Here is a 21,808-nt window from a genome sequence, read left to right on the forward strand (position 1 = left end):
GGTGTTCCTGCCCCGCCGCCCGGCTTCGGAGCATCGTTCCGAAGCCGGGCGGCGGGGGCAGGCTTCTCTCCGCCGCCCCTTGCTTCAAAAGAGGTCCGGGGACAGCGGGAAGCGCTTCCCGCTGTCCCCGGACCTGGGGCTGCGGGGAGAAGATCGCTTCTTCCCCGCTGTCCCCAGACCTCTTTTGAAGCAAGGGGCTGCAGGGAGATCGCTTCTCCACGCCGCCCCTTGCTTCAAAAGAGGTCCGGGGACAGCGGGGAAGACCCGCTGTCCCCGGAGCTTGCGGGGCAAGCTTCGTTTTGCGAAGCAAGCCCATAGGGAAATTCGTCTTGCGAGGCAACTCGAAAATGAAAAAACCTTTCGAGTTTTTCGTCTCGCGAGGCGTTCGTCTTGCGGGGTACCACTGTAATTCAAAGATAGGACACTCTATTACGCCTTTGGCAGATCCAGAATTTCACCACCCTCTATCCCAACTGGAATCTGATCAGCCAATGCCAAGTGACGACCCTCCCAAGGGAAATGGGACACATAGAAAGCCAGAGACAGATTTAATTATCTTTGACGAAGAGCCCCCCGATGGTACCAGCAATTCAGATAACACCGTCGATGCCGGGAAATCGGGAAAATGCTGCAAATCAACCCCGAGAACAACAACACAGTGCATATCCTAAGAACGGTTGCATCATTACCGAAGCCAAGCCAGTTATGGAACGAGCAGCCTTAACATTATCTCATAGAACATAGCGGGTTGGGCTAACAAACTTGGGGACGAGCCATTTCGTGAATATATAACGGGTTTTGACATAATAATGCTGCAGGAAACTTGGGCAACTGATAACATAGCTCTCGACGATTACAACGTTTATGAAATCAAGGCCTCTAAACCGCTTGGAAGGGGATGACCGAGGGGGGGCCTAGTAACTCTGGTTTCCACTCAATTGGCGTCACAAGTTATTGAGTGCTCTGTTTTCGAGCAGCTGGCACTGGGGATTACCTTGCATATGGAATCCAAGAGTATTATTCTTGTTTCAGCTTATATTCCACCATATATAGTGCAAACACAGATAGAGAGCACGTGGCATAAATTCCAGTTTCCTTTATTCCCTACAAATTAGGTACCCTGGCTCGCCATTTTACCTAATGGGAGATACGAATGCCAGAATAGGCTCAAATGATGATAGCCTGGAAATAAAATTCCCAATATTAAGAGCTCTAAAGGAAAATAGCGCCCTCTTTCTAAACCCACCCCCACGTAGACATTCAAAAGATTGTCAAATCAACTATGCTGGCTTCTGCCTGGCTTTTTTACAAATAAATCTTGACCTGATCATTGCTAATGGGGCATTCCCTGGGGACAGAGAAGGCGAGTACACATTCATAAATACAAATGGAGCCAGCACAGTAGACTACTGTCTCACTAACAGAGAGGCCTTCGAATCAATTTAAAAATTCACCATAGATAATAGGACTGAAAGTGACCATTTACCTCATATCATCTCCACTACTGGCCAAAATTCAATTCAGCGCTATCACATAGAACATGAGGATATAGACAAAGCAAATGATCCAGCATTACATAGGAAAAAAGCACGTTGAGAATAGATTGAATTCACGAACTGCAATTAAGTTAAGATCAATTATAATAAACAATTTATCAATAGACTCCTCCCTGACAGCTTACGAAAATCTCATTGAGTCCTTGCAGGATGTGGTCTCGGTTAACATAAACTCAGCCGGCAAGCCACGCACTGCTAAAGGGCGCGGTTGGTTTGACCAAGAGTGCCGCATAAAGAAGGAAGCCTTAAGGAACGCCTATTTGGCCTATAGAAACGCTGGATTAAGCTACTTACCTCAATCTTATTTCAAAATCAAAAAAGAGTATAAAGCCCTTTTGGCCTCAAAAAAAAATAAAAGGCAGTCCGAACAAAATTCCTGGTCCCTATTATTGAATGCCTCACTAAACAATGAAACCAAACTCTTTTGGCAACTGGTCTCCGACTCAATGAAAAAGTAGTTCCTCAGCCCCCAGCTGTATCATTCCAGCTCAGGTTTGGGAGAACCACTTCAGAAATATATTTATGGAAAATCCAAACCTCCCTTCCAGCTTACAGGAGGATGACAGGGCAGAATTGTCACTGCTCCCTAATTGGAGGCCGGTTACTGTGGAGGAAGTCCATACATTAATTGGGAATCTGAAGAGTGGAAAGGCTCCGGGGAAAGACTTTATCCCAGCAGAGTTGATTACATCAAACCAGCACTGGTGGGCTCCGCTTCTGGCAGCACTCTTTACGGTAGTAAATAACTCGGGTAAGGTACCATATAGCTGGAAACATGCTATAGTAGTTCCAATCTTTAAGAGAGGCCACCTAAATGTACCTTCCAATTATAGGCCTATTAGCCTGCTCTCAATAATTGGGAAACTGTATGCCCGTTTCCTCAGTAGCAAACTGACAACTTTTCTAAATGAACATAATATACTATCTGAAGCCCAGGCAGCTTTTCGTGAGAACCATTCAACAACAGACCACTGTCTAATGCTGTCCTTCCTAGCTGAGAAGTATACCAGACCTCTACAGGGTAAACTCTTTGTGGCCTTTATGGATCTGAAATCAGCATTTGACTCCATCCCCAGATCCCAGCTATGGTCCAAATTGAGTCTGATTTTGCAGGATAAACGACTTCTCTTTCTTATAAAAGCCCTGTACAATGGAACCAAACTGCAGGTCCGATGCGGTCGACAGGGACAGCTATCGAACAGCATCGAGATGACTAGGGGGGTGAGACAGGGTTGTATTTTGGCCCCCACATTGTTTTGTCTATTCTTAAATGACATAGAAGAGAACTTAATGGATCCAGATGGACACATTCCAAAAATAGGAATGAGAAGGACCCCTTTGTTGTTGTATGCTGATGACGCGGCCATCATCTCACGTTCCAGACCAGGCTTGAATTATCTGTTGAGGAAATTTTCTGATTACTGTTCTTGAAATGGTTTATCCATTAATTATGAAAAATCTAAAATCTTAGTCTTCGAAAGAAGATTCTCCCGGTCTAAATGGGTGCTGGATGGCCATAACCTTGAACAGGTAAAATACTTCAGTTACCTAGGGCTCACATTCCATCATACAGGATCTTGGAAGCACCATTGGCAAACCTCCCTTCAAAAGGCGGAGATTACAAAGCTAGCCATACATAGATTCTTCTTCACAAAGGGCGGCAAATATGTTCCAGCAGCCTTAAGGGTTTTCAACGCAAAGCCCATTTCCCAACTCCTGTATGCAGCAAATGTCTGGCGTAATGGGGACCTGCCAAAGCTAGATGGCTTTCAGGCAAAATTTATACGATCTCTGCTGCAGGTACCTAACTGCGTCCCCAACTCCGTACTTCTGTTGGAAGCTGGTGAATGCCCAATTTCAGCTAGAGCGTGGTGGGCTGCCCTAAAACATTGGCTCAGGATTTCAGTGTTTAATTTAGGGAAGGGTCTGTGCCAACATTTGACCAATGAGGAATTTGTCACCAAATGGCAGAAAACCATGGCTAAAAAAGCCACCTCTATTGGTCTGTCTCCCCCCAACTGTATTACCTGGGCTATGAAGGTGCCCAAAAGGTTTTAAAGCAAAGATTATGGGACAATGCACAGTGACTTGCGATCTCGGTCACACGCAGTCTGTAGTCTGCTGGCAGCAGGAGTTCAATATGGGTATGTCTTTGAGTTAACATCTTACATCAAAAACCTGACAGTACCTAACTATCGAAGGCTTTTCACCAAAGCCAGACTGAATGTCTTCCCCTCTGCAGTCCTGGATGGTAGGTTGAGAGGAGTTCCCTACCAGGACAGACTTTGCTCGTGTGCTCAAGACATCGATTCCATAGATCATATTTCGTTACATTGTGCAAAGTATGAGCAGGCCAGGGCTGAACTGATACTACCCTTGCTGGTGCCTTTCCCGGGGAAAGTCAGAGGCTCACTATGTCAGGTTCCTACTGGAAGACTGGACAAAAGCTAGAACGTTGGCAGTGGCAAAGTTTTTATCGGTGGTTGCAAGAACAAATGAGCCCTATATTCCAAACAAAGTGCTTGATTAACCCGGAGGTAGGCTGTATGAACTCTGTATTGATTTGTAATGTTTTGTTGGGTCTCTGGACCGTAATAAAGATAGTTGTAGTTGTATTTCCCCCAATTTTTTTTAAGGTTTAAAATTGGGGGTCATCTTATACACTGAATGTTGCCATCCATGATTTCTTCATTTTGGTCTCAAAAAAGAGGGATCATCTTATACACAGAAAAATACGATACTTCGCATGTAGAGAACACCCCAGGGTCAACCCCTGGGGGTCTCCAAGTAGGGCTCCAGGCAGGCTATCTGAAATCGCAAGGAACTACCGCTAGTTAGTATGAACAGTATTGACTCAGATGGGCCAATGGTCTGATTGCGGGGAAGGCAACTTCCTAGGTCCCAATCCCACAAAATAACAGTAACAGGGGGGCTCAGTGCAATTACAGCATGTAGAGAATGAACCATCTGCCCAGACTTAGGCCCAGTTCATCATCATCATCAGTTTTTATTTATACCCCGCCCATCTGGCTGGGTTTCCCCAGCACAGATTCAGGCCCAGTTCATTAATAATAATAATAATTTATTATTTCTATCCCAACTGTCTGGCTGGGTTTCCCCAGCCACTCCTGGCGGCTTCCAACAAAAGAGTAAAAATACATGAAAACATCAATACAGTGGTGCCTCGCAAGACGAAAAGAATCCGTCCTGTGATTCTCTTCGTCTAGCGGTTTTTTCGTCTTGCGAAGCAAGCCCATTGACGGATTAGCAGATTAGCGCTATTAGCGGCTTATCAGCTTATCGGATCAGCTGATGAACGGCTTAGCGGCTTAGAAAAGGGGGGGAAGGGGGAAAAACCCACAGGAACTCGCAAGACATTTTCGTCTTGTGAAGCAAACCCATAGGAGATTCGTTTTGCGAAGCACCTCCAAAACGGAAAACTTTCGTCTAGCGAGTTTTCCGTCTTGCGAGGCATTCGTCTTGCGGGGCACCACTGTAATTAAAAACTTCCCTAAACAGTTCAGAAGTCAATGACTTCCCATTCGAGGCACACCCCCCTTCCTCTCTGTCATGGCCACGAAACCAGAAGATTTCACTTCAAATTTTAAGGAAACCAGTCTGCTGTTAAATCCAACTCAGGAAACTGGGGTTTGTTTATATTACATTATGGTTTGACTCCCTGGTCCTGAATGGGGCAACTGTGCTCCTGAAGGACCAGCTGCGCAGCCTGGGGGTGATCTTGGACCCAAGGAGGCACAGGTCCATTCTGTGTCCAGCGCAGCTCCATCTGGGACGTAGGATGAGACCCTACCTGCCCAGAGTGGCACATGCTCTGGTTATCTCCCGCTTGGACTACTGCCATGCACTCTACATGGGTCTGCCTTGGAAGGTGACCCAAAAACTGCGACTAATTCAGAATGCGGCAGCCAGACTGGGGACTGGGACCGCAGAGACCATATAACACCAGTTTTGAGAGACCTGCACTGGCTCCCCGTACGTTTCCGAGCCCAATTCAAAGTGTATTAAGAGGATGCTGGCGAGGCAGGCTGAACCTTTCTGTAAACATGGATTTCATTCTTCCCAAAAGGAAACCTTCCTCTGCGGGTCAATTTGAAGAGGATGCCAGTGAGGTTGAACCTTTCTGTAAAATAAAGTCTTACTGAGACCATAAAACACCAGTCCTGAGAGACCTGCATTGGCTCCCAGTATATTTCTAAGCATAATTCAAAGTGTTGGTGCTGACCTTGAAAGCCATCAATGGCCTTTGCCCAGTAGACGTGAAGGAGTGTCTCCACCCTGGATGCCGGGGTCCCTCTCCTGCGAGAAGCGAGGTTACAGGGAACCAGGCAGGGGGCCTTCTCGGTGGTGGTGCCCACCCTGTGGAACACCCTCCCACCAGATGTCAAGGTGATAAGCAACTATCCTACTTTCAAAAGACTTCTGAAGGCAGCCCTGTTTAGGGAAGTTTTTCATGTTTCATGCTGTATTGTGTTTTTAATATTCAACTGGGAGCCGCCCAGAGTGGCTGGGGAAACCCAGTCAGATGGCCGGGGTATTAATAATAAATTATTATTATTATACTATTGTTGTTGTTATACTGTTGTTGTTGTTGTTGTTAATAGATGGGTCATTGGTCTGATCCAGCAAGTCTGTTCTTCTATTCTTATGACTGAGAATCAGCCATATTTAGAATCAAAGAACCATTATCACAAATCAAGATAACTAGATCTGACTGTAATTCTCTTCTGCAGGTGGAGGTTAACATGTCCATATGTGGTCATGAAGTATGAACTTGTGCAGCCCATGCACAACCTTGCCTGCTGTCTGTGAAATCTAGAAAGTCTCAGGACAGGAGATGTACTGTATTTTTCGCTCTATAACACGCACCTGACCATAACACGCACATTGTTTTTAGAGGAGAAAAACAAGGGGGAGGGGAATTCTGAATGAAACAGTGGATGTATCATTTTTTGCTTCATGCTGTGGCCACAGACATGTGATCTGATGGTGAATTTGGGGTGACCCAATGCAAAAATCCTGAGAATCCCTGTGGATCCATGCTTTGTAACCATGTTTTTGCACCATTGCAGCCCCAAGCAACAGTGGGTGCGTGATTTTTGGGGGGCAGGCTATAGCCATGGACATGCTATGTGATCTGATGGTGAATTTGGGGTGACCCAATGCAAAGATCCTGAGGATCCATGTGGATCCATGCTTTGTAACCACGTTTTTGCACCATTGCAGCCCCAAGAAACAGTGGGTGCGTGATTTTTGGGGGGCAGGCTATAGCCATGGACATGCTATGTGATCTGATGGTGAATTTGGGGTGACCCAATGCAAAGATCCTGAGGATCCATGTGGATCCATGCTTTGTAACCATGTTTTTGCACCATTGCAGCCCCAAGCAACAGTGGGTGCGTGATTTTTGGGGGGCAGGCTGTAGCCATGGACATGCTATGTGATCTGATGGTGAATTTGGGGTGACCCAATGCAAAGATTCTGAGGATCCATGTGGATCCATGCTTTGTAACCACGTTTTTGCACCATTGCAGCCCCAAGCAACAGTGGGTGCGTGATTTTTGGGGGGCAGGCTATAGCCATGGACATGCTATGTGATCTGATGGTGAATTTGGGGTGACCCAATGCAGAGATCCTGAGGATCCATGTGGATTCATGCTTTGTAACTGCATTTTAAGTGGGGAGGAAAGAAAAACACAGAAGGGACAAGGAGCATAAAAATGCAGGAGAGGGATTTAATGGGAGGGAGGAAAGAAAGGCAAAACCCCCACCCCACCCAAGTCGGGCCTCTCTCTCCCTCTCTCCCACCTGCATGTTTTCTGGCTGCCTGCGAGGAGCAGGGAGAGGAATTAGAAGGAAGGACGCTCTGCTTTCCCCTCTGCTTGCCTGGAGGGGAGGGGAGTTGCCTGCTCTTTGTTCCGTTTGAGCAAACACAGCAACGAAACACAAGCGGGTGGGCAGTAAGACCCTGAGGCAGAATGCAGGAAAGCAGCAACTTCCTCTTTTCAGGTTTCCCTTCTCCGACATGCGATTTGATTTTTGACTGATTTTTGTTCCTGCGCTTGCCCTAGTCGGCTCCAGGGACCACACATTCACTCAATAACACGCACAGACATTCCCCCTTCCTTTTTAGGAGAAAAAAATCTGTGTGTTATAGAGAGAAAAATACGGTACATAAATCACTTTTAATAGTAAACGGTTGAGGGAATCTGACTCCATGTGAGAAAAGCCTCACACAATACAGCAGAGAATAATTGGGCGTACGGACAGAAGTACGTTGTAAACCCTATGCATGATATGGCTGCTCTCTTTGCCGTGCTACTTCAGACTTTGTGCAATGGCCAGCTGGGGATGCTAGCAGCAGGATCAGAGAATGCAAGGATAAATGTGCAGACAGTGATTTAAGGAAGTCGAATTGTAGCGGAGGGAAGCTGCGGGTGGGTGGGTGGAGTACTATACAAAATGTACCATATTTTTTGCTCCATAGGACGCACTTTTTTCTTCCTAAAATGTAAGGGAAAATGTCTGTGCATCTTATGGAGCGAATGCGTGGTCCCTGGAGCTGAATTGCCCAGGGTCAAAAAGCAGATCATGCTCTTTTTTTTGAAAGAGGGAAGTGGGTGTTGAAACAAAGCCGCTGATTGGCAAGTGATCGGGGAGCGAGATAAGGGACGCTAGCGATAAAGGAGGCTGCCTGTGAGGGGGGAGGTAAAGACAGCAAACTTGCAAGGAGAGGAGACAGGAAGACTAAAGCAATGAGGAGAGAAATTAGAAGAAAAGGAGGAGCAAAAACCGCCACCAATTTTCAGACACCTGACTACTGTTCTTTTCCGTGTAGAAGACATCCCCATGTATAAGATGACCCCTCTTTTTTGAGCCCAAAATGAAGAAATAATGAATGGCAACATTCTGTGTACAAGACTACCCCCAATTTTAAACTTCAAAAATTTGGGGGAAAATATAGTCTTATACACGGAAAAACACAGTACTTAAGTCTTGGGTCAAATGGAAGTGCTTGTGATTGACAGCATGCAAATCCTGATGGGTTAGTATGGAAGAGTAGGTGGCAACAAAAATGGAATGGCAGGATAAATTATTAGATTATGCTGAATTGGCCAGATTAACAAAGACGATTAGGGGACAAACCAGATAAGAATTCCAAAAAGAATGGGGAAAATGCAGAGAATACTTTCCCAAAAAGTGCCCCAAAATATACACCTGGACTTGTTTCAATTAATTTCTACAGGAGACTTTGTGGTTTTTTAAGTCATAATTAGGAAAAATTGTAATAATCCCATACAAAAGAAATAGTATACAAGAAGTAAATAAGGAGGTCATTTACAGGATAAAGGAAGTCTTTTATTTTTATGTTATCTTTCTGAAAGAGGATAGGAGTTTAATTTTGATAATTAAATTGTCAATGGTGGTGGGTTTGTTTGTATGTATGAGTTGTTGTGGACTATGTTGTAAATAAAGGTAAAGGTAAAGGGACCCCTGACCATTAGGTCCAGTCGTGACCGACTCTGGGGTTGCGGCGCTCATCTCGCTTTATTGGCCGAGGGAGCCGGCGTACAGCTTCCGGGTCATGTGGCCAGCATGACTAAGCTGCTTCTGGCAAACCAGAGAAATCAGGGGTAATAATTTGGCTTTCTGAATTCCAGAACTGAGGGGGTCTGCAAAGTGCTACCATGACTCTTCTGTTCTAAGGGACCTTGTCATATCCAGCAACCAATGGGTGGAGATATGCACTGTCCGCTGGGTTAACAAAATGAGTCAAAAAAGGGAATTTAAGGCCAAAATATCACGAAGAGTTGTAAAGGTGGAAAAGCATACTATGTTGTTGCTGTTTGGCAAACATACACTCACCCTTGCTGGGAGAATTCAGACGTGCTGCTGAGGATGAAAGGCGCTTATTGATGACAGTTTCCGCTTGCTTAAGGTTTGCTGAGGAGGTAGAGCGCTTGCTGCCTGAAAAAAGGAATTATTACTTTAGCACAGGGTAGATTTAAGTTCTCAAACTGAATCTGTTCTGGAAACCAAAGCATTCCAAAACCAAGGTGTGCTTTCCCATAGAAAGGAATGCAAAATATATTACTCCATTGGAGACTTTGAAAAACAACCCCTAAAACAGCCATTTCACATGAATTTTGCTATCTGGTCTGCACTCTTTATAAAGACTTGAGGAATGAGATTCTCACCCCTCTTTCATTGTCCATTCTGGGTCACCCAACCACTGCCAGCCTCCTTCCTCTTGGCAGGACAGCAAAGGCTGCCAGGTTTTGAGCTGGGGCCATCAGAGGATCCACTATTTGGCTGCTGATTGAGGACCCTAAAGTGTCTTTTATACCATCGACTTTTGATTTCTGTTCTTTGTATATTGCATTCCTGTTTTGTTGCTATGGCTGATGGCTGACACAAATAAAGATTCATTCATTCATTCCAACTCTTGAGACGCAGGCACAACTCCTAAAATGTCTGCCTGGGACATGCAACTCTGGGGTCTCTGATTCAGTTCATAGAAATAGCAGGGTAGCAGACTGGGTGGGTGAACAGGTAGGCAGGTAAGGAGTTCCTATGGTGGAGGCAGCATCTAGGCTGTATTACACCAGACACCAGAGAATATTCCAAGGGGCCATGCCTAAGGTTTTCATGCAGTGTATACAATAATCCTATGAGCAAGCAGGTCATATGAATTCTTTCGATCTCAAAGAGGAAGTAGCAAGTCAGCTGCATGCAAGCAATTGCCTGGTTAAGAGGAACGCAGCTCTGTGTGGCTTACGGAAGGCCTCTAAGCAACACCGTTCTAGACAGGAAGTTACCGTTGCTTAAATCCAGCTATTGAGGGAGAATGCCAAGGCTAGTGGGGTTAGTTCAAATAATAGCAAGCAGGCAAATAGATACTAGACCCACCTTCATCTGGGATTGGCGACTCTGTGAAATAAAGTTTGTAAACGAAAATCACAACGATGAAACAAGCATGAGAGAATTCACAAGGAGAACATTCAGAAATAAGGGGCAAGGCAGGATTAAGGTTCTTAATCTTAAATAACTGGCACTCTTATTGAACAATCCCATTACAAGATGTAACATTAGTTAAATCCCCAATCTACCAGTACCTAACAACATAGGAAGCTGTCTTATACTGGGTCAGAGCATTGGGTTCACCTAGCTCAGTACTGCCAACACTGGCTGGCAGAAGATGTTCAGGGATTCAGGCAGAGAACATTCCCAGCTCTACTTGAGAGTGATGTATTGAACCTGGGCTCTTCCTAATAATAATAATAATAATAATAATAATAATAATAATAATAATAATAATAATACAACTAATAATAATAACATTTCTACCCTGCCCATCTGGCTGGGTTTTCCCAGCCACTCTGGACGGCTTCCAACAAAATATCAAAATGCAGTGATTCATCCAATATCAAAAGCTTCCCTAAACAGGGCTGCCTTCAGATGTCTTCTAAAAGTCAGACGGTTGTTTATTTCCTTGACATCTGACGGGCAGGCGATCCACAGGGCTGATGCCACAACCGAGAAGGCCCTCTGCCTGGTTCCCTGTAACTTCGCTTTTCTCAGGGAGGGAACTGCCAGAAGGTCCTTGGGAGAGGGACCCCAGTGTCCGGGGTGGAGGTGCTCCTTCACGTCTACTGGGCCGAGGCCTTTTAGGGCTTTCAAGGTCAGCACCAACACTTTGAATTGTGCCTGGAAAGGTCCTGGGAGCCAATGTAGGTCTTTCAGGACTGGTGTTATGTGGTCTCGGGCTGTGCAAATGCAAAGCATGTGCTCTGTCACCCCAAGGGCCTGCCACCCTTACAAAGATACTGTTTCAGCCCAGAAGGACATCAAAATTCTGGGCTGCATCAATAGGAGTATAGAATCTAGATCAAGGGAAGTAATACTGCCACTGTATTCTGCTCTGGTCAGACCTCACCTGGAGTACTGTGTCCAGTTCTGGGCACCACAGTTCAAGAAGGACACTGACAAACTGGAACGTGTCCAGAGGAGGGCAACCTAAATGGTCAAAGGCCTGGAAACGATGCCTTATGAGGAACGGCTAAGGGAGCTGGGCATGTTTAGCCTGGAGAAGAGGAGGTTAAGGGGTGATATGACAGCATAGAGGAGGGAGAAAGGTTGTTTTCTGCTGCTCCAGAGAAGCGGAGACGGAGCAATGGATCCAAACTACAAGAAAGAAGATTCCACCTAAACATTAAGAAGAACTTCCTGACAGCAAGAGCTGTTCGACAGTGGAATTTGCTGCCAAGGAGTGTGGTGGAGTCTCCTTCTTTGGAGGTCTTTAAGCAGAGGCTTGACAACCATATGTCAGGAGTGCTCTGATGGGGTTTCCTGCTTGGCAGGGGGCTGGACTCGATGGCCCTTGTGGTCTCTTCCAACTCTATGATTCTATGAAAATGTAGATTAAGGGAGTTTATGCCCCTTTTGATATTAACATTCAATATGAATGCAAAAGACTTAGGTGTTATCAAGCACCGGGAAGCCTCACAAAAACTCACCTACTCTTCGCTTCATTGTTACACTCCTATGACAAGCAGAATCCGACAGGAGCGCCTTACTCCAAACGGGAAAGGTTTTAACAGTGTGCCACCGGACCCGATTAACTATTTTTAAGGTAGAAATGTCTCTAGGAGGAGGCACCCACAAGGGAAATGGAAAGCTTGTCTATTTAAAAGTTCCCTCTCTGGCTCAATCATTTTTAGTCATCTGAAGGCAGCCCTGTTTAGGGAAGCTTTGAATATTGGATGAATCATTGTATTTTAATATTCTGCTGGAAGCTGCCCAGAGTGGCTGGGGAAACCCAGCCAGATGGGCGGGGTATAAATAATAAATTGTTTTTGTTGTTGTTGCTATATTGTTGTTGTTGTTGTTGTTGTTGTTGTTGTTGTTGTTGTTGTTGTTGTTGTTGTTGTTGTTGTCAGGAAAGGGAATTAGCCATGATAGCTAAGTGAATGTCCAAGGTCAAACAGAAAGTTCCTCCGAGTAGCCGTTGTGGGGGTGGTAAACAGCAATGGGTGGCTATTTCCTCCATGCACTAAACTGGGATTCCTGGAAGCAACTGGCAGGCCAATGCCAAAAACAAGATGACTAGATTTATTGTATTTTATTGTATTTTAATAAAGATGGGTGGGGTATAAATAATAAATGTTGTTGTTGTTGTTGTTGTTGTTGTTGTTGTTGTCATTGGTCTGATCCAGCAAGTCTGTTCTTCTATTCTTATGACTGAGAATCAGCCATATTTAGGATCAAAGAACCATTATCACTAATCAAAATAACAAGATCTGACTCTGTACTCATTCTCTCCTGCAGGCCAACTTCGTAAATCAAATGTCTAGCACGTGGGTAGGCAGATTAAGGCCTGGGGGCCGGATCCGGCACAATCGCCTTCTCAATCCGGCCCATGGACAGTCTGGGAACCAGCGTGTTTTGACATGAGTAGAATGTGCCCTTTTGTTTATTTAAAATGCATCTCTGGAGGGAGGGTGGACTGGCCCCCTGCTGGAAAAGTTTGCTGACTCCTGGTCTAACAAGTACAGTGGTGCCCCGCAAGACGAATGCCTCGCAAGACGAAAAACCCGCTAGACGAAAGGGTTTTCCGTTTTTCAATGCGCTTCGCAAGACGAATTTCCCTATGGGCTTGCTTCGCAAGACGAAAACGCCTTGCGAGTCTTGCGATTTTTTTCGCTCCCCCCCTTTTCTAAGCCGCTAAGCCTTTAATAGCCGCTAAACCGCTAATAGCGCTAATCCGCTAATAGGGTTGTTTCGCAAGACGAAAAAACCGCTAGACGAAGAGAACCGCGGAACGGATTATTTTCGTCTTGCGAGGCACCACTGTATCTGCAAGATAACTGACATAGGAAAGCTACCGTGCTTTCTGTAGAAAGAGCCAGTTTAAACAGGCCACATTTACTGAACCCTTCACCTTTACTTTTAAATCAAACCACACTTCATTCCCATGCTCAGTTTTTCATACATCCAAAGCTGCCTTACAGGGAGCCAGACTCGTGGTCTAAACTGGCCCAGCACTGACTACTCTGGCTGGCAGTGTTTAAAAGACTGTCTCAAAGCAAATCCAAAGCAACGACTCTTCTGAATTTAAAAATGGAAAGCGTAATGCTGGTGGTCAACAAAAGAAGTTGAAAGATCTCAAGGCAAATCTAAAAAAAAGTAGGATAAACACCGACAACTGGGAAACACCGGCCTGCGAGTGCTCCAATTGGAGAACAGCCTTGACCAAATGTGTCCTGGGCTTTGGGGACACTCAAACTCAGGATGCGAGGGAGAAACGGGCAAAGAGGAAGGCACGCTGGGCAAATCCACACCGGGATTAACTCCTGCCTGGAAGCCAATGTCCCTTCTGCTGAAGGACGTGTGAGTCCAGAATTGACCTCTGCAATCCCACAAAAGGGATTGCCAAAGAAGAGAAGAAGAAAAAGAGGGGGAAGAAAAGGAGGAACAGGTGGAGGAGCAGGAGGAGGCGAAAAGAAGAAGAAGAGAAGAGAAGAGAAGAGACGGAGGAGGAGAAGGTGGAGGAGGAGGAGGAGGAGAGAATAAGAATAAGAATAAGAATAAGAATAAGAATAAGAATAAGAATTTATTATTTATACCCCGCCCATCTGGCTGAGTTTCCCCAGCCACTCTGGGCGGCTCCCAATCAGTGTTAAAAACAGTACAGTGTTACACAATAAAAACTTAAGATGTCTTCTGAATGTCAGGTAATTATTTATCTCTTTGACATCTGATGGGAGGGCGTTCCACAGGGCGGGCGCCACTACCGAGAAGGCCCTCTGTCTGGTTCCCTGTAGCCTCACTTCTCGCAATGAGGGAACCGCCAGAAGGCCCTTGGCGCTGGATCTCAGTGTCCGGGCTGAATGATGGGGGTGGAGACGCGCCTTCCGGTATACAGGACCGAGGCCGTTTAGGGCTTTAAAGGTCAGCACCAACATTTTGAATCGTGCTCGGAAACGTACTGGGAGCCAATGCAGATCTCTCAGAACCGGTGTTATGTGGTCCCGGCGGCCACTCCCAGTCACCAGTCTAGCTGCCGCATTCTGGATTAATTGCAGTTTCCGGGTCACCTTCAAAGGTAGCCCCACGTAGAGCGCGTTGCAGTAGTCCAAGCGGGAGATAACTAGAGCATGCACCACTCTGGCGAGACAGTTCGCGGGCAGGTAGGGTCTTAGCCTGCGTACCAGGTGGAGCTGGTAGACACCTGCCCTGGACACAGAGTTAACCTGCACCTCCATGGACAACTGTGAGTCCAAAATGACTCCCAAGCTGCGCACCTGGTCCTTCAGGGGCACAGTTACCCCATTCAAGACCAGGGAATCCCCCACACCAACCCGCTCCCTGTCCCCCAAAAACAGTACTTCTGTCTTGTCAGGATTCAACCTCAATCTGTTAGCCGCCATCCATCCTCCAACCGCCTCCAGGCACTCACACAGGACCTTCACCGCTGTCAGGGATTTAGGAGCAGAGGCAAGGCCAAGGGAGGAAACAGAGAGCGAAGGGGAGGAGGCAGAAGAAAAGATGAGTGATGACGACGACCCGAGATCTCCTAGTCTTTCCAGTGAATCAGAGGATTCACAGAAAGGAGCACCAGTGGCCAGGGCAAGGGGGGAGTCTAGGGGGGCACCCCAGGAAGATAGAGCCAGAGGGGACTCAGGGGAGAGCAGTTGGAAATCGGGACCAGCGTCACCGCCAGGGAGCAGGGAAGAAGAAGGGAGCCAGGGGGCAAGCGCTGGCAGCTCACCACAGGAGGGAGGGCATGAGTCAGGAGTGGCCACACCTCCATCGGGGAGCGAAGAAACGGTTAAGAGGAATGTGGAAGGTTGGGCGCGCGCGCCAAGTTCAAATGCAGAGGAAGGCGGCGCAGTAAGCAGCCCGGAAAGGGAACCAGGTCCTAAAGCCCGGCGCAAGGAGGCAGGAGGGTCCGGGTCAGCGTCAGAAGAATCCAGGAAGGAAGAAACCCCGGGGGGTAGAGGGACCCAGAGGAGGACAGTCAGGCGGAAAAGGTGGAGCAGGGCTAGGATATTAAGTTGGTGCACAAGGGGCGGAGACTCAGACGGAGCTTCGCCGATCTAGCTACTAGACGTAGAGTTGCGCGCAGCAGCGTGAGAATGGAAACTGCAATTCAATAAAGACTTTTACTTAATGATCGCTGGCTAGCGTGATCCTCTGTGAGCTAGGATCTTCAAGCAGCTCTGACAGTAAGCTCCGTCTCACTCAATTGTGGGCATCTACAACCTCGAGGAGGGGAGAGAAGCAGGTGCCCACTAGCGAGCTCACGAACGGCAGACGACATGACGGCTGAGCAGCAGATAGAGGAACTCAGAAAAGCAGTGGCACAACTGAATGCCGAGGCTCTCGCATCCAGGAAGAGAGAGGAGGAGGCAGCTGCCGCCTGCAGGGATCTCCAGGTCAGGTTAGATGTGCTGACAAAGCAGACACCCCGGCAGGAGGGAATTGGGTTGGCGAGACGCACAGGCGGGCTGGTCTCTCACTTCGATGGGAACCTGCAACAGTATCCCAACTTTAGAGCAGACGTACTGTGCGCACTGCAACTGCTGCATAAAGACTTGAGATGAGCAAGAGAGAGTGGGATTCATCATGTCTCATTTGCATGGGGATGCTAAAGCATGGCTACGCAATTTATGGAGAGATAAGGATCCGGCGCTCCAGAATGCAGATGCCTTTATTAAAGCGATGGATGGGTGTTTTTTATCAAGCATTGACGTGGATCTTGCCCGGAAGGAGGTGCATGGGCTAAGACAAGGGAGGGCCAGCGTCAGGCAGTACCATGCCCGCTTTTTCGCCTTGGTCAGTGCCCTGGAATGGGACAGAGATTCGGCCCCTGTAAGAGACCTCTTTTGGGAGGGGTTGCACAGCTCGATTAAAGATGAGATCGCGAGGGGGGAAGAGACCCCGAACCACCCAGGAGGTCGTTCAGAGGGCACTGGCAGTGGGGGTGAGGCTGGAAGAACGCCCGTGGAGCAGGGACGAAGGGCGTGGAGGGCGCGAACCAGCCAGGGGCCCCTCCTTCCTTCCCAGAGAAGCAGCGCGGGCGCAATCCACGCCTCCGCCAGGAGGAGGAGCCGAACCTATGGAGGTTGGAGGTGCAAGGGCTCAGTCAGCAACCAGAGCCCTAGCACCGGCAGCAGTGAAAGCGAAGCCTCCTAGAGGGAACAGGAAGTGTTACGTCTGTGAGGAGCCAGGGCATATGGCGAAAGAGTGTCCCCAGAGGCTCCACAAGCTCACTGCAGCCTCGGCAATGGTGACTGCAGCAACGCAGCAAGGAGGAACACAGCAGGGAAACGAAGCAGTCTGGCTGGAGGAAGAGGCCCTGGGGCCCAGCCAGACGTGTTAGTGCCGCAGTCCCCAGAGATTTTACAGCCCGTGAACCCCCTCCCGCCCAAACCAGTGGTGAGGCTCACCGCATCTCTCCAGCTGCCCAATGGAATCACCATGGACGTGCCCATCACAGTGGACTCGGGCAGCAACGCGGACTTTATAGGGCAGGACTTTGTCGACAAGCACGCTATACAGTTGCTGCCGGCCACACTGCCCCTGCAGGTTGTCACGGTGGATGGCAGGGAGTTGCTAGGGGGGCAAGTGGTGAAGCAGACGCCGCCAATGGCGATGCGACTTGGGAATCACAAATAAATCATCAGCTTCAATGTCACTCAACTATCGGATACGCCCATTGTATTGGGAATGAGTTGGCTGGACAAGCACAGCCCAACGCTGGCTTGGTACCAGAGGCAGCTGGTCTTCGGCTCTTCCTTTTGTGCTGAACACTGCATCGTGCACCGGCAGGAAGGAGAGCAAGAGGAGTCACAGCTGCTGCTAGGCACGCTGCAAGCGATTCCCCACAAGTACGCAGAATTTTTGGAAGTTTTCTGCGAGAAGGAGGCGGACAGGCTACCCCCTCACAGACCATATGACTGCAAAATTGACCTGCTGCCGGGGGCGGCGCTGCCTAAAGGGAAACTGTATTCCATGTCGGAGGACGAGCTGCAGGAACTCAAAGAGTTCATCGATCATAATTTGGAGCGCGGTTTCATCCGAGAGTCCAAGGCAGCGGGGGGCAGTCCTGTATTCTTTGTTAAAAAGCGAGACACGCCCCAAAAAAGACTGGTCGTGGACTATCGCATTTTAAACAGTGTGACCAAGCCGTCGGACTTCCCCATGCCCCGAATCGACGACCTCCTGGCGAAGGTGCGGAAGGGAAAAGTGTTCACCAAATTAGACCTGCGAGGGGCGTACAACCTCATTCGCATGCGGGAGGGAGATGAGTGGAAGACGGCCATGTTCACGCCACTGGGTACCTACGAATACAGAGTTATGCCTTTTGGACTGCAAAATGGCTCCCACGTTTTTCAAGCTTTCATGCATCACGTGTTGGCGGGACTTCTCTACAAGACGTGCGTCTGTTTCTTAGATGACATCCTGATCTTTTCGGAATCGCAGCAGGAGCATGACAGGCACGTCAAGGAAGTGCTGACCAGACTAAAGCAACATAGGCTCTACGCCAAGCTGGAGAAGTGCCAATTCGACGTGACGGAGGTGGATTTTCTGGGCTACATGTTGTCTGACAAGGGGCTCGCCATGGACAGCGCCAAGGTTCGAGCGGTATTGGACTGGAAGAGCCCACGCAACCGGAAAGAGGTCCAAAGGTTTGTCGGCTTTGCGAACTTCTATCGCAAGTTTATCAAGGGCTTCGCTATGCAGACAGCGGCCATCACAGACACGCTTAGCTCCAAGAAAAAGAAGTTCGTTTGGACGGAGGAGGCGGAGCAGTCCTTTCAGGCACTCAAGCGTCTCTTCGCTTCGGAAGAGCAGCTGCTTCACGTCAACCCCAGCAGGCCGATGAGGGTGGAGACAGACGCCTCGGACAGAGCCGTGGGGGCGGTCCTGCTGCAAAAGGACCAGCAGGGGGTGTGGCGACCGGGAGCGTTTTACTCCAGGAAGCTCAGCAAGTCCGAGCAGAACTACACCATCTGGGACAGGGAGTTGCTGGCCATTCATGCAGCGTTCAAAGCGTGGCGGCACTTCCTGATCGGCGCCAAGCACACGGTGCAGGTTTGCACGGACCACAAGAATCTGGAGCACTGGCGCACGGCACAGTTCCTAAACCAGAGGCAGATACGCTGGGCTGAGTTTTTTGCGAACTTCGACTTCCGCATAGAGTATGTCCCGGGGGACACTAACATCATGGCGGACGCCCTCTCCCGTAAGCCACAGTATCTGGAGGACGCAACGCCAGCGGCAGCCATGCACATCTTCGCACCAACAGTATGGGCGTGCGCCGCGGCCACCGTGGACCTGGAGGCGGTGCGACGAGCGTTGCAGGATGACTCCTTCGCGCAAGCAAAGATGGCAGAGGTGCAAAGGGGCAAGGCTGTGGCCGACGGTTTCCAGCTACGAGATGGATTGCTCATCCGTAAAGGGGCCATCTACGTGCCGGGAGACGACCTTCGCGCCAAGGTGCTGCAGCAGCTGCACGACGCGCCCACGGCCGGGCACTTTGGCAAGGAGAAGACGGTGGAATTAGTAGCCAGGGATTTCTGGTGGCCTGGAATGAGAGGGGAGGTCGCAGACTACGTGGCGAGGTGTGACACCTGCCAGAGGGCCAAACCAGTGCACAGACCGCCGGCCGGACTGTTGGAACCGCTGCAAACTCCGGTCGAACCTTGGGAAAGGGTGGCTCTGGACTTTGTCACAGATCTGCCCAGCTCGAGGGGCAAGACGGCAGTGCTGGTGGTGGTGGACCTGTTTTCCAAGATGGCCCATTTCATTCCGTGTGCTAAGGTGGCCACGGCGGAGCAAACCGCCAAACTGTTCATAGACCACGTGTTCAAGGTTCACGGTCTGCCACGGTCCATTCTGTCCGACCGCGGGCGGCAGTTCATCTCGAATTTCTGGCAGAAGCTGATGGGCTTCCTGAACGTCAAGATCAACCTGGCGTCAGCGAGACACCCGCAGACCAACGGGCAAGCGGAGCGGGTCAATGCCATCATGCAGCAGTACCTGAGATGCTATGCGAATCAACAGCCTGCGACGTGGGTGGATTACCTGCCGCTTGCCGAGTTCGCCTACAACAACACGAAGCACGTGTCCACGGGGGTCACGCCGTTCTTCGCCAACAACGGGAGGCACCCCAGAACCTTCCCGGGACTGGAAAGAATGGGGGAGGGGGAGCCGCAGACGGCAGATGCGTTCGCGTCGGAGCTGCAGGAAGTCCACGATCAGCTGAGGCGCCACCTGGAGCTGGCCAAACACGCATACAAGGTACAAGCGGACAGACACAGAAGGGTTGGCGAAGAGCTCCACGTGGGAGACTGGGTCTGGTTAGCAGCCCACGCAGTGCCGGCCAGGTCGTTGGCCAAGAAGAAACTAGGGCATAAACAACTGGGGCCCTACCAAGTCGAAGAGCAGGTCAACCCGGTAGCTTTCAGACTGGCACTTCCGGAGGGTTCCAGAATGCATCCGGTGTTCCACAGATCGGTGCTCACTCCCTACAAGGCACCGCACAGGTTCCAGGAACCCGGAACGGCGCCGAGTCCGGTCAGAGACAGAACAGGGCACGCGGGAGTGGCACAGAAGGAGCGCATCAACGAAGTCACGGAGATTTTGGACTCCAGATGGGGGGAAGAGGGGGTAGAATACTTTCTCGCCAAGGAGGGCACCCCGGCCAGTGCGAACAGCTGGGTGCCGGGCTACGCCTTGGACGAACCTCTACTCAAAGACGAGTTTCATGCCCTCTTCCCACATAGACCTATGCCAGCAGACTTTTTCGACGACTGGCTTTTCACGCCCACGCTTTCGGCCAGCACTTTCCGGGGGTTCGACTCGGAAGAGGACCCGACACAAGACGTCCGTTCCCCGGAGGGGTCACCCTCGGGATCTGCATCAGAACCCTCGTATTGGTGGGACGATAGACCAGAGGAGCAGTTCCGCAGAAGGTGGCTGGAAGGCCCAGGACGAGCAACGCCGCCAGGAGGAAGTGAGGGAGAAACGGACATGGACGTTTTCGGGGACGACCCTGGTTTCGAGCACGGCGGCACAGAGATGGAAGCGGAGGTGACCGTCGTCGACGAGAGCAGGGAGGAAGACCCGCGAGACTTCAGATGGAGGCCCGCCACGGGAAGCGAACGATATCCGACGTTCGTCCCTTTGCAACAGCAGCACCCAGCTCCAGCACCGGAAGGAGGGGAGGGGGGAATGGGGGGCTTCGAGGGGGGGATGGATGTCAGGGATTTAGGAGCAGAGGCAAGGCCAAGGGAGGAAACAGAGAGCGAAGGGGAGGAGGCAGAAGAAAAGATGAGTGATGACGACGACCCGAGATCTCCTAGTCTTTCCAGTGAATCAGAGGATTCACAGAAAGGAGCACCAGTGGCCAGGGCAAGGGGGGAGTCTAGGGGGGCACCCCAGGAAGATAGAGCCAGAGGGGACTCAGGGGAGAGCAGTTGGAAATCGGGACCAGCGTCACCGCCAGGGAGCAGGGAAGAAGAAGGGAGCCAGGGGGCAAGCGCTGGCAGCTCACCACAGGAGGGAGGGCATGAGTCAGGAGTGGCCACACCTCCATCGGGGAGCGAAGAAACGGTTAAGAGGAATGTGGAAGGTTGGGCGCGCGCGCCAAGTTCAAATGCAGAGGAAGGCGGCGCAGTAAGCAGCCCGGAAAGGGAACCAGGTCCTAAAGCCCGGCGCAAGGAGGCAGGAGGGTCCGGGTCAGCGTCAGAAGAATCCAGGAAGGAAGAAACCCCGGGGGGTAGAGGGACCCAGAGGAGGACAGTCAGGCGGAAAAGGTGGAGCAGGGCTAGGATATTAAGTTGGTGCACAAGGGGCGGAGACTCAGACGGAGCTTCGCCGATCTAGCTACTAGACGTAGAGTTGCGCGCAGCAGCGTGAGAATGGAAACTGCAATTCAATAAAGACTTTTACTTAATGATCGCTGGCTAGCGTGATCCTCTGTGAGCTAGGATCTTCAAGCAGCTCTGACAACCGCCTTCACTGGTTCTGATTTAAAGGGGAGGTAGAGCTGGGTGTCATCTGCATACTGATGAACACCCAGTCCAAACCCCCTGATGATCTCTCCCAGCGGCTGCATGTAGATGTTGAAAAGCATGGGGGATAGGACAGAACCCTGAGGCACCCCACAATTGAAAGCCCAGGGGTCTGAACACTCATCCCCCCCCCACTTTCTGGACACGGCC

The 21,808-nt window shown here is 49.7% G+C and overlaps 1 protein-coding gene and 1 long non-coding RNA gene across 8 annotated transcripts in view; one reads left to right on the forward strand and one right to left on the reverse strand.

Annotated features, from left to right (window-relative positions):
* The window catches only part of LOC308579380 (uncharacterized protein), an 85,892-nt gene that overhangs the window by 47,202 nt on the left and 16,882 nt on the right, over nt 1-21,808 (reverse strand). For 6 of the 7 annotated variants that reach the window (XM_081180400.1, XM_081180401.1, XM_081180398.1 and 3 more), the window contains exons 6-7: nt 10,485-10,505; nt 9,441-9,542 (exon numbers count right to left, since the gene is read on the reverse strand). In XM_081180400.1, the coding sequence (XP_081036526.1) occupies nt 9,441-9,542; nt 10,485-10,505 (123 nt within the window). The remainder of the gene's footprint in view (nt 1-9,440; nt 9,543-10,484; nt 10,506-21,808) is intronic. The other variant, XM_081180399.1, reaches the window with a different exon arrangement.
* The window catches only part of LOC308579451, a 71,409-nt gene that overhangs the window by 33,548 nt on the left and 16,053 nt on the right, over nt 1-21,808 (forward strand). The window lies entirely within an intron of this gene.

The sequence above is a fragment of the Podarcis bocagei genome, assembly GCF_964188305.1.
Source record: "Podarcis bocagei genome assembly, chromosome: Z".
Taxonomy (NCBI): Eukaryota; Metazoa; Chordata; class Lepidosauria; order Squamata; family Lacertidae; genus Podarcis; species Podarcis bocagei.